At 54.2% G+C, this 11,511-nt stretch overlaps 1 protein-coding gene across 3 annotated transcripts in view; it reads right to left on the bottom strand.

The window, feature by feature from the left end:
• STRIP1 (striatin interacting protein 1) overlaps positions 1 to 11,511 on the bottom strand; it is a 14,682-nt gene that overhangs the window by 1,978 nt on the left and 1,193 nt on the right. For 2 of the 3 annotated variants that reach the window (XM_027905748.1, XM_027905746.1), the window contains exons 2-19: positions 10,731 to 10,800; positions 10,397 to 10,471; positions 9,219 to 9,353; positions 7,320 to 7,440; positions 6,831 to 6,899; positions 6,139 to 6,245; positions 5,652 to 5,779; positions 4,574 to 4,756; positions 3,737 to 3,954; positions 3,431 to 3,496; positions 3,101 to 3,164; positions 2,524 to 2,595; positions 2,316 to 2,390; positions 2,095 to 2,192; positions 1,629 to 1,755; positions 1,427 to 1,527; positions 1,114 to 1,180; positions 306 to 410 (exon numbers count right to left, since the gene is read on the bottom strand). In XM_027905748.1, coding sequence (XP_027761549.1) covers positions 306 to 410; positions 1,114 to 1,180; positions 1,427 to 1,527; positions 1,629 to 1,755; positions 2,095 to 2,192; positions 2,316 to 2,390; positions 2,524 to 2,595; positions 3,101 to 3,164; positions 3,431 to 3,496; positions 3,737 to 3,954; positions 4,574 to 4,756; positions 5,652 to 5,779; positions 6,139 to 6,245; positions 6,831 to 6,899; positions 7,320 to 7,440; positions 9,219 to 9,353; positions 10,397 to 10,471; positions 10,731 to 10,800 — 1,881 coding nt within the window. Of the gene's footprint in view, positions 1 to 305; positions 411 to 1,113; positions 1,181 to 1,426; positions 1,528 to 1,628; positions 1,756 to 2,094; positions 2,193 to 2,315; positions 2,391 to 2,523; positions 2,596 to 3,100; positions 3,165 to 3,430; positions 3,497 to 3,736; positions 3,955 to 4,573; positions 4,757 to 5,651; positions 5,780 to 6,138; positions 6,246 to 6,830; positions 6,900 to 7,319; positions 7,441 to 9,218; positions 9,354 to 10,396; positions 10,472 to 10,730; positions 10,801 to 10,871; positions 11,014 to 11,511 lie in introns of those variants that run through there. The other variant, XM_027905747.1, reaches the window with a different exon arrangement.

The following is an 11,511-nucleotide window of genomic DNA, read 5'->3' as shown; positions in this document are numbered from 1 at the left end:
TGGGGTGGATGGAGTGGGAGAGGGGTGGGGTGGGATGGGATGGGATGGGACGGGGTGAAGAGGGTGGGATGGGTGGGGTGGGGTGGGATGGGACAGGATGCAATGGGGTAGGATGGGGTGGGGTGAGATGGATGGGGTGGGATGGGGTCCTGTGTCAACCCCTCCCTCAGCTCCCTCTCCCCTTTCCATCCCCCCTCGCTCCCCTCTCCCTCCCCACCGAGGGCTGGGTTGCCACCAGGTGCTCCCCGGCCCCAGTGAGATCCCAGTGCAGCCAGGCTGAGCTGCAGAGCATTCCCAGCCCTCACCATGGTGCGGGAATGCTTCCACTTGGTCAGTTTGTTCAGGATGCGCAGGAGGTTGATGCAGGAGAAGAGGTTCCTCCAGCAGAACTGGTTGTTGTCTCCGGCCTCCTGCGGGGAGGACAGGCAGGGTCAGGACAGGGAAGGGAGCAGGGATGGGCAAAGGCTGTGGGGGGATTGTCCAAAGAGTATTCAGGCATGGAATCACCCACTCATGGAATTGGTAAGGCTGGAAAAGCCCTCCCAGACCACCACGTCCAACCATCCCCCAGCACTGCCACGGCCACCCCTGACCATTGTTCCCAAATGCCACATCCGCAGGATTTTTGGGCACCTCCAAGGGTGGGGACTCCAAATCCCCCTGGGCAGCCCCTGCAAAGGCCTGAACACCCTTTCCAGGAAAAAATCCCTCCTGATGTCCAAGTGCCCCTCCCCTGGCACAGCTGGAGGCCGTTCCCTCTCCTCCTGTCCCTGTTGCCTGGGAGCAGAGCCCGACCCCCCCGGCTCCCCCCTCCTGTCAGGGATTGCAGAGCCAGAAGGTCCCCCCTGAGCCTCCTTTTCTCCAGGCTGAGCCCCCCCAGCTCCCTCAGCCCCTCCTGCTGCTCCAGCCCCTTCCCAGCTCCGTTCCCTTCCCTGCACATGCTCCAGCCCCTCAATGTCCTCATCCCGAGGGGCCCAGAACTGACCCCCAGCAGGGATCTGCCATCCTCCCCAAAGCCCCCAGGGGCACAGGAGTGCTGAGGGTGCCAGGGCTGGGTGGGGGAGCCCCGGTTTGCCCTGGGGAGCCCACCAGGACTGGCAGAGCTGGACTCACCAGGCTCTCGGCCGTCAGCTCCGGCAGCTCGTGCACCACACAGTAGGGATAGTCCAGGACAGAGATGCTGCAGGAAAGAGAGGGGGGGGTCCTGCTGATCCCCCAGAGCCCCCACTGATCCATCCCAGACCCCCCTGGCCTGGGGGGCAACGCAGACCCCACCTCCCACCCATGGCAGACTGGCTGTGGTGGGCACTGCCCGCTGTGCCTGCGCCCGGGGAGCGGCTCCAGAGGGAAGAGGAAGCAGAGGAAGAGGAAGAGGAACTCTCCCCACAGCCCATAGGGATGCAGGGGAGCAGCCCCCCCGCCCTACCTGTTCTTGGCAGTGATGTAGGACATGATGTTCTGGTTGAAGAACTTGAGGATGAGCGGGATGCAGTTGGCAAAGACCAGGTGCTGGGCCATGTACTCAAACTGGGGAGGGCAGAAGCAGGTGAAGGGGGACCAGGGAGGGTCCTCCCCATGCCCAAATTCCCCCAAAATGGGGGGGTGGGAGGGGATCCAGACCCCCTAACCTGGTAGATGTGGTTGAGCTTGAAGTGCTTGAGCAGGAGCAGCAGCACGGCCGAGATGGCCTTGACGATGATCTCCTTGTGCCGGTTGACGTCCACGCCCAGCTTCATGCTCTGCAGCACCGTGGTCCTGGGGACACAGGGGGGCCACTGGCAGCAACTGCTTCCCTGGGAGAGGGGAGGGGCTGGGAAGCACTTCCCAGAGAAGCTGTGGCTGCCCTGTCCCTGGAAGTGTCCAGGGCCAGGTTGGATGGCGGTTGGAGCAACCTGGGATAGTGGAAGGTGTCCCTGCCCCTGGAATGGGCTTTCAGGCCCCTTCCCACCCAAACCACTCCATGATTCCGTGCTCCTGCAGCAGGGCAGGGTCACATCAGCCAGGCAGTCCCAACCCAAACCCTTCCTGGTCCCTCCTGTCCCCCCTTCCCTTCCTTTCCCAGCCAATGCCACCCCCCTGCCCCGGGGCACTCACGGCATCTCCTCCGGCAGGACGTCTGCCAGGATGTTGATGGAGTCTGTCTTGGCTTTGGAGGTGGGGGCTGCAGCCAGGAGGATCTTCAGGAGAGCAATCTGGGGAGCAGGGGGAGATGGAGAGGGGAGGGGAGCAGGGATGGGGGTGTGGCAGGGATATAAACATGGGAGGCACCACTGGGAAGGGACTGATCCCAGAGAATCCCAGTGCTCCCAGCTCACCATGTACTGGGGCAGGCTGGGCAGCAGCCCCTGGTACAGGATCTCTGCAGGGACTTGTTCCACTTCCTCTTCCCCCTGGAGCCAGGAGAGACCAGAAAACCTCATCCCAGGAGCCCTGGGATAGGATCCCCAGGGCAGGAGACCCTCAGCCCAGAGAAACCCCTTCCCAGCAGAGCAAACATCCCATCCCAAACCATCCCACACTCACTCCAGACAGTGGGGAGCGCAGGAATTCCTCTTCCATGTGCACCTGCACCTCGGCAATGGACGTGTACTTGTGCTGCAGGGGGACAGGGGGGTCAGCACAGCCCCCTCCCCTCAGCTCCCACCATCCCATAATATCCCTGCTGGATCCCTGTCCCAGGGGTGGCCTATGTTGATGGGAGCTGCTGGACTCAGCTATGGACAATCCCAGGAGCAAAGGAAGACCAAGAAGGGATAAAGCCCCTAAGAAAGGGATAAAGCCCCCCATGGAAGGGATGAAGAAGCCCCTAAGGAAGGGATGAAGCCCCTATGGAAGGGAAAAAGGAAGGGATGAACCCCTGTGGAAGGGAAGAAGCCCCCTAGGGAAGGGATGAAACCCCTATGGAAGAGCAGAAGGAAGGGATGAAGCCCCCTAAGGAAGGGGCTTGGACAGCCTGGAAGAGCAGGGATGGGATGAGAACTTCAGGCTGCTCCCACCCCAGGGCTGAGGAAGGGGGAGATGGCTCAGGAAACCCCCCCCCTGGGCTGTGCTGGGAGCAGGGGCTGGGGAAGGGATGGAGGGAATTCCCAGGTGGACTCACCAGCTTCAGGGTGCGGATGCTCTCGTGGATGGGCCTGGGCAGACCCACCACCGTGTTGGTGTCACTGCAGGAGGGACAGAGCCAGGCTGGGAGCAGAGCTGGGGCACCCAGGGTGGGGCAGGGACCACCCAGGGGTGGGACAGAGACCCCCAGGGGTGGGGAAGGGACCCCCAGGGGTGGGGAAGGGACCCATGAGCCAGCCAGGACTTTGCTGCTGCCACATGGAGGCAACAGCAGCTCCCAAACTGGCCTCTCCCCAAGCTCCCCAAAATTGGCCTCTCCCACAGCCCCCCCAAACTGCCCCCCAACCCTGGCCAGCCCTGGCCCCACCTGCCCAAGGTGTATCCGATGAATTTGCTCCTGCTGGACTCCAGGAACATCTCGATGTCCTTCTCCCTGCAGCCAAAGGGGAAGGGAAAAGTCACCTCTCCCTGTCCCCCTTGGGATGCCACAGCTCCAGCCCCAGGGAAAAGCCTGAGGAGGGGATGACACCCAACCCACCCCCCCAAAAAAACCAGCCATCCAAGTGACCACCCCGCCCCCGCCCCCTTCCTGCACCCCTGCCGAGATTCCCGAGGCTCAGGCTCTTTTCCTGTCCCCATCCCAGCTGTGCCCCCCGTCCCCCCCTGCACTCACCGGACCTTGGGGGCCCAGGGCAGCCCCTTGGGGCAGGTGATGCGGTCGCTGGGGGGGTGCTGGGTGGGGGGGGGCATCACTTCGTCCCTCTCCAGGGGGAAGGTCTCCCCCTCCAGGCTGTTGTCGTCGTCGTTCTCCTCCTCCTCCTCCCGGGAGTCATCGGCTTTGTAGGGATCCCGCTCGTTGAAGGCGTCCAGGTTGTCCTGCTTGATGAGGGCCTGGGGGAAGGAGTATCCAGGGAATGGGCCTGCTCCTGCCCCTGGGAGCCACCTTGTTGATGTCACCATCCCCTCAGCCATGTCACCATCCCCTTGATGATGTCATCATGCCCTCAGTGACATCGCCATCCCCCATTAATGTCACTATGCCCTCATTCATATCAGTATCCCCTCAGTGATGTCACCAACCCCCTCACTGATGTCACTAACCCCCTCAGTGATGTCACCATCCCCTTGATGTCACCATCCCCTTGATGATGTCACCATGCCCTCATGAATGTCACTATGCCCTCATTCATATCAGTATCCCCTCAGTGATGTCACCACCCCCTCAGTGATGTCACTATCCCATCAATGTCACCATCCCCTCAATGTCACCACCTCTTGATGATGTCACCATCACCTCATTGCTGTCCCCATGCCCTTGATGATGTCACCATGCCTCACTGATGCCACCACCTTCTCCCTGCTGTCCCCCTGCTGTTGCTGTCCCTGTCCCCCATTGCTGTCCCTGTCCCCCCATTGCTGTCCCTGTCCCCCCATTGCTGTCCCTGTCCCCCATTGCTGTCCCTGTCCCCCATTGCTGTCCCTGTCCCCCTGTCGCTGTCCCCGTCCCCACCTTGTGCTCCCTGCGGCCGCGTTTCTGCTGCTGCTCGATGAGGTCGGAGGCGGATGCCGGGGGCGACGCCGCCCTCATGTTGCGGATCACCTGGATGCTGTCCTCGGGCAGCGGGGGCAGCCCCAGCATCTCCCTCTTCTCCGCCTTCATGCTCTGCAGCTCCTCAAAGCCCCCCAGGGTGCACTGCAAGGGACACCCCGAGCTGAGCGTGGGGGGCTCCCAGGGCGGCTCTGCCCGCCCTTCCCCAAACCGCTCTCCAGAATCCCAGTCGTGGAATCCTGGAGGTTGGAAAAGCCCTCCAAGGTCACCGAGCCCAACCTGTGCCCCATCCCCGCCTCATCCCCCAGCCCAGAGCACTGAGTGCCACAGCCAGGCCTTCCTTGGACACCTCCAGGACTGGGCACTCCAAACCCCCCTGGGCAGCCCCTGCCAGTGCCTGAACACCCTTCCCAGGAGGGAATTTCCCCAATATCCAATGTGCCCCTCCCCTGGCACAGCTGGAGGTCATTCCCTCTCCTCCTGTCCCTGTTTCCTGGGAGCAGAGCCCGACCCCCCCCTGTTCCCCCCTCCTGTCAGGGATTGCAGAGCCAGAAGGTCCCCCCTGAGCCTCCTTTTCTCCAGGCTGAGCCCCCCCAGCTCCCTCAGCCCCTCCTGCTGCTCCAGCCCCTTCCCAACTCTGTTCCCTTCCCTGGACACACTCCAGCCCCTCAAATGTCTTTCTTGTCCTGGGGGGTCTAAATCCTTCTCCAGGGTGTAAAACAGGAGCTGCCTGTCCCTGTTCCCTCCTTGTCCTTGTGACAGGCGGGAGGGACAGGAGAGTGTCCAGGAATCCACAGCTGGAGTGTCCAGAGCTTTCCCTTCCTGGTTCCCAGCAGGGACCTCGCTTTGGGTCCATCCTTGATACCAGATCCCCACATCCAACACTTCCCTGCGGGGCAAACCCTGGGATTGGGTTTAACAAGGTGCAAACTGAACGCCGGAAGAGGACGGAGCAATTTTACAGCCCGATCCGAGGGCAGAATTCCCTCCTGTGCCAAGCATCCAAGGGCACATCCCACATCCCACGGCCTCTCCTCACCAGCACGGTCTTCCAGAGCAGGAGCAGCACCTTCTTCATGGGGAAATGTGGGGCGTGGCCGCTGCAGAACTTGGTCACCATCCCGAAGAGCATCACGGAGAAGGGCTCGTTGTTGTACAGGGGGGCTCCTGGAACCACACACGGGGGATTTATCCCAGGAATTCCTCATTCCCAGGTCTCGCCCCCACCATCTCAGAGATCCACATCCCACCCCAGAGATAGCTCCCTCTCCTCTCCAAGGCCTCAGAACCCCCATCATTTCTCACCTCTGTGTTCAGAGGACGCAACAGCCCCAACCCCCCGTGTTTTTCCCGGGAAGAGCAGCAGGAAAGGCCGGATGGCTCCCTCTGCTCACCCTTCCAAGCTGAGCACAAACCACCCCAGCGCTGCCAGTCCCCGTTAACCAAGGCCAGGAGGCAAATCCCATCCCGCTGTCCCCCCTCTCTCCAGGCCTGGGCAGCTCCATCCCGAGCTCCGGGATGCTCACCCAGCTCCGCTCGGAATGTTTGCCTCATGCTCTTCCACTCGGGCTTGTCCCCCTCGGCCTCCTGGCGCACGGTCTCCACGATCAGGTACATGATGTTCAGCAGCACCCTGGGGAAAGAAAACAGGGCTTGGGATGAGCTGGGAGGAGTTTGGGAAGCACTGCTGGCACCCAGCATCCCGGGATGGAGATGCAGGGGGTGGGTTGGCATTGCCCAGGTAAGGTTTGGGCTCCTGCAGAGACGTTTTCTGGGCTCTAAACCAGGGAAAACGGCCCTGGACTCACGGGATGAGGAGAATTGTGAATGTTTTCAGGGGGTTTTAGGCTCTAAACGAGGGAAAACAGCCCTGGATGCGCAGGAGGACAAGGTGGATGGTGGATGTTTGCAGGGATTTTGGTTTTCCTGGAATATGCTGGAATGGAATTGATTTTTCCAGTGTTTTCAGCCCACACCACATCCAGATTCCACACCAGTGCTCAGGAAAAAGTCTCTCCAAGTCCAAGCAGGAAAAAAAACTCCTTTCCCAATTTTTCCTGTTCTCACATCCCTGACCTGCCCTGTTCCTGCTGAGCACAAGGGACACCTGTGGACACTCCCGGTGCTCTGGGACCCCTCCAGGGCTTGTCCCAGCTCCCCAAAACTCCTGGAAAAGCCTGTTCCCTCCACCTCCAGCCCCACAGTTCCCACTCCATACCTCAGGTCCGTGCTGTCAGCCAGGGAAATGGCCGGTTTCCTCACGGCACTGGAACACGCCGCGCTGTTGCTGCAGAGGGAAAACAGCCCAGAGGGAATTTGGGGGAATTTGGAGGGATCTGGGGGAATCTGGGAGAATCTGGGGGAATCTGGACTCTGCCACAGGCATCCCATGTGCCAGAGCCTACTCTGGGAGAGACACCCCTGCCAGGAATTCCCAGCTCACAGCAGGAGGAACTTTGGGACTTAACCAATTATTATTACATAAATACAACACAAATCATATTTATATACGTTGCTGTTATATTAAAAATACTATATAAATAAAATATAAAAAGAAAATAGAAATTATTGAATGTATCAGGTCTAATCCTACGTTCCACATCCGCCCAGAACGCTGGGAACTGCTCTGGTGGATGCAGGAATCAGTGCAGGGACCCTGCCCGGCTGCTCCAGGGCCATTCCCAGGGGGTTTTCCCGGGACACTCACTCGATCTCCATGTTGAGCAGCTCCACCAGCGCGTTGAAGGTGCCCACCTCCAGCAGCAGGAAGATGTTGTACCTCATCCAGGCCTGCACCTCGGCCTCGGAGCTGCACTCGCCGAAGGTCCCTGCGGGGAGAACCCGCTGAGCACAAAGCCAGGAGGGGGCAGGAAAGGCGGGAAGTGCCCCCATGGAATCCCAGCCCGGGGAATGGCAGAGCTGGGAGGGCACAGGGACACGGGGACAGACTGCTCTGAGGTGTCTGCTCCCGTGAGGATCATCCCGGGGGGACGAAACCCACGGGGAATGGGAATTATTTAAAATATGGTATATTGATTGTTAATTGTTACACTAAATTAGTACTGGATATTAATTATACTACATATTGACATGTTATGTATTCTTATATGTTATATATGTAATATATTATATACAACACATACTATATTAAATAAAATACATAATATATAAATATGTGATTTTCATAAATTATATATTGCAATATAAACTTCATAATATATTACACATTATGCATAGATTATATAAATATATACTGTCAGAGAATGTAAATTATATTCATCCATGTTCTTATATAATGTATATTACATATAATATACACAACATATGATTGTATATTTGTACAATAATTATAGAACACATAATTGTATTTATCTGGTATACAGTAGATATATTACCATATACAGTAATAACATATATATAATAAATAAGAACACATTATATGCTGTATATTACATACTGTACACATAATTCATGTAATTTATATATGTATATACATATACAGCCTATAATTTTATATATACATATTACATAACATATATAGTAATATTTAATATAATATTTATAAACTCACTATATATTTAATTTATTAAATAATACAAAATATAATATATATTACACTTTATATTATTATAGATATGTCATATTAATATATAACTTATAAATTATATATGTATATATTCCATATTATATATAATTTATTATATATTACATATAATTTAGTTTATAAATATAATATTGTAAAATTTATATATAGGAATAATATATAATGTATACTATATTTAACACACAACAGATATAATTTATTAAATAATATATGATGTAATCTATATATGTTATATATTATGCTATATGTAATAAATGTTCTATGAACATATATAGCTTATATGAATTACATATATGCATATAGTATAAATAAATTTGCAATATAATTATGTATTATATCATTTATATATGGTAATAATATCTATTATATACCATATATAATATACAACATATATATTTTATTAGGATATAATATAATCCTTATTGCATATATATGTGATACAATATATATACTATATAACATTTATTTTATATATAATATTTATTTTATATATAATATATATTATATATTATATTATTATATTAATATATTAATATAATAATATATTAATATATTATATATTATATATAATATATATAATATATTATATATTATATGTATTTTATATATAATATACACAATATATATTATGTGTTATATGTAATATATGTTCTATGAATATATAGCTTACGTGAATTACATATATGTATATACTATATATTAGATATAAACGTATTATATAATTATATAATATATAATTTACACATGGTAATAAAATCTATTCTATATTATATATAATATACAACATATACATTTTATTAAGACACAATATAATCTATATTACATACATGTTATATATTATATATGATACATAAATATATAGCTGATATCAAGAAATTACTCGTATATTTCACCTATTTATTACATTTTCGCTGAATTACGCGCACAAATCCCACAGACCCACATCGTGCCTCCCTCCCTGACCTCCACCCCCCCAGCCCCGTCCCGGCCGGTCGGTGTCACCTTGTGCCACGTAGAGGATGGCCCTGGCCACGCGCAGGCGCCGCTCCCGCGCCGTCACCTCCAGCCCGTCCAGCAGCCGCATGGCGTGGGTGCGGTGCTGCGCCCGCTCCAGCTGCGCCCAGCGCCGCTCCGGCACTGCGGGACACCCGGGAAACACGGCTTGGAAACCGCGGACAGCGACCGGGGGAGGCAATGGGATCCACCCCCATGGGAAAAACCCAGCTTGGAAACCACAGCCATCAACCCAGGAGGGAATGGGATCCACCACCACGGGAAAAACACGGCCACCAACCCAGGAGGGAATGGGATCCACCACCACGGGAAAACCACAGCAGCGGGATGAGGGGAAGGGATCCACCACTATGGGAAAAACACGGCTCGGAAACCGTGGCCACCAACCCCGGGAGGGAACGGGATCCACCACCACGGGAAAACCACAACAGTGGGATGAGGGGATGGACACACCCATGGACAATCCCAAGGGATCCGCCACCACGGGAAAAACAGGGCCAACAACCCCGGGAGGGAACGGGATCCACCACCACGGGAAACTGCAACAGTGGGATGAGGGGATGGGATACACCCATGCATAATCCAAAGGGATCCAGCACCACAGGAACACACAGCAGTGGAATGAGGGGATGGACACACCCATGGACACAGCCAAGGGGTCCAGCACAGCAGTGGAATAAGAGAATGGGACACACCCATGGACAATCCCAAGGGATCCACCACCACGGGAAAGCACAGCAGTGGGATGAGGGAATGGGACATGCTCAAGGGATCCAGCAGCACAGGGAACACGGTGCAGCTGGGAGCAATGGACACCCAGGGATGTGATGGACAGAGGGATTCTTCTGCCTCCCAGATGAGTCATGGACTCATATCCACAGGGATATCCACAGGGATCATCAGTCCAACCCCTGGCCCTGCACAAACACCCCAACAATCCCACCCTGTCCTGGAGCTCTGGCAGCCTTGGGGCCGTGACCATTCCCTGGGGGAAGAACCTTTCCCTGAGATCCAGCCTGACCCTGCCCTGGCACAGCTCCAGCCCTGCCCTGGGCCCTGTCCCTGCTCACACAGAGCAGAGGTGGGAGCTGCCCATCCCAGGAAAGCTGCAGATCCCAGTGAGCAGGAAGAGAGATCCCTGTCCCTCCCCGTGGAACAGCTCTTACTGTGGATCCTGAAGTCCTCCTCGAAGCACTTTCGGTTGAGCAGGAATTCTGGCCCCTCTGTGTAGCTGTAAAGCTCTGCCAAGAGAGGGGAAGCTCCAAAAACCTGCACAGCTGCAACTTGGGAACTGTGGTTTTAGCCCAAATACTTAAAATCCGCCCCCCCCCCCAAAAAAAAAAAAAACCCACCCAGCAGAAGGCTAAAAACATTCACTAAATGTATCCTTTCCCTTTAAACATCAGGTGTTTAAGGATAATGATGGAGCTGAGAGAGCTCCTCTAATTGTCCCAGCAGAGGAAGTCACTGGTTAATTGCCTCATCCCGAGAATTCCTCACCTGACAGCTCTGCTGCCCATTTATCCGTGTCTGCATATTCGAACTCCAGGTCTGGAGACTCGGAATAGCCCTGAAAAAACAGCTCAGTTGCAGAACATCCCAGGGAAAACCCCCAAATCGCTGCAAGCAGCCACAATTCACCTCATCCTCCTGCAAATCCAGGACTGTTTTTCCCGGTTTAGGGACCAGGAATGTCCCTGCAGCAGCACAAATGTTACCGAGGCAACTCCAGCCCATCCCTCCCCGCTGCGGCTCCATCCGGGATGCGCCGCAGGGATCGCCCGGCTGGAGCCACTGCAGCACCCCCAGAACGCCCCAAACACCCCCGGAACGCCCCAAAATGCTCTCAAAACACCCCCCCCAAAACACTGAGGGAGCCCCTACAGCACAGCAAACACGGCAGGAGACGGGGAGGGAATTCTGTGGGATCAGAAAAGGGGTTCCATGGGATCAGAGCTCCCACATTTCCCACAGAATTGGAAAAAACTCGGGCTATCCCTGCCTGCCCCCCCCCATGTCCCCCCCCCCTCCAGCAGGATTAGTGAGGATGGAACTACTCCAAACACTTTGCAGACGTGGGAAAACCACCCAGGAGAAGCTTCAGAGCACAAAATATCAGCTCCCTTCAGGGTGGCATCAACGCGGACCCAGAGAATTTCGGGGATTCCAGCCCTGAGTGGGGCAGAAGTCTCCTGAATTTCGGGGCACCCGGACCCACAGCAACACCCTCCCAAATTTCGGGGCGCCCACTCCTGAGGGAGGGGCAGATCCACAGCAGGAT

Source organism: Empidonax traillii, unplaced genomic scaffold (assembly GCF_003031625.1).
Source record: "Empidonax traillii isolate 1590-97213 ecotype Southwest subspecies unplaced genomic scaffold, ASM303162v1 scaffold1199:size164099, whole genome shotgun sequence".
NCBI lineage: Eukaryota > Metazoa > Chordata > Aves > Passeriformes > Tyrannidae > Empidonax > Empidonax traillii.
This window is presented reverse-complemented; position numbering and strand designations above follow the sequence as displayed.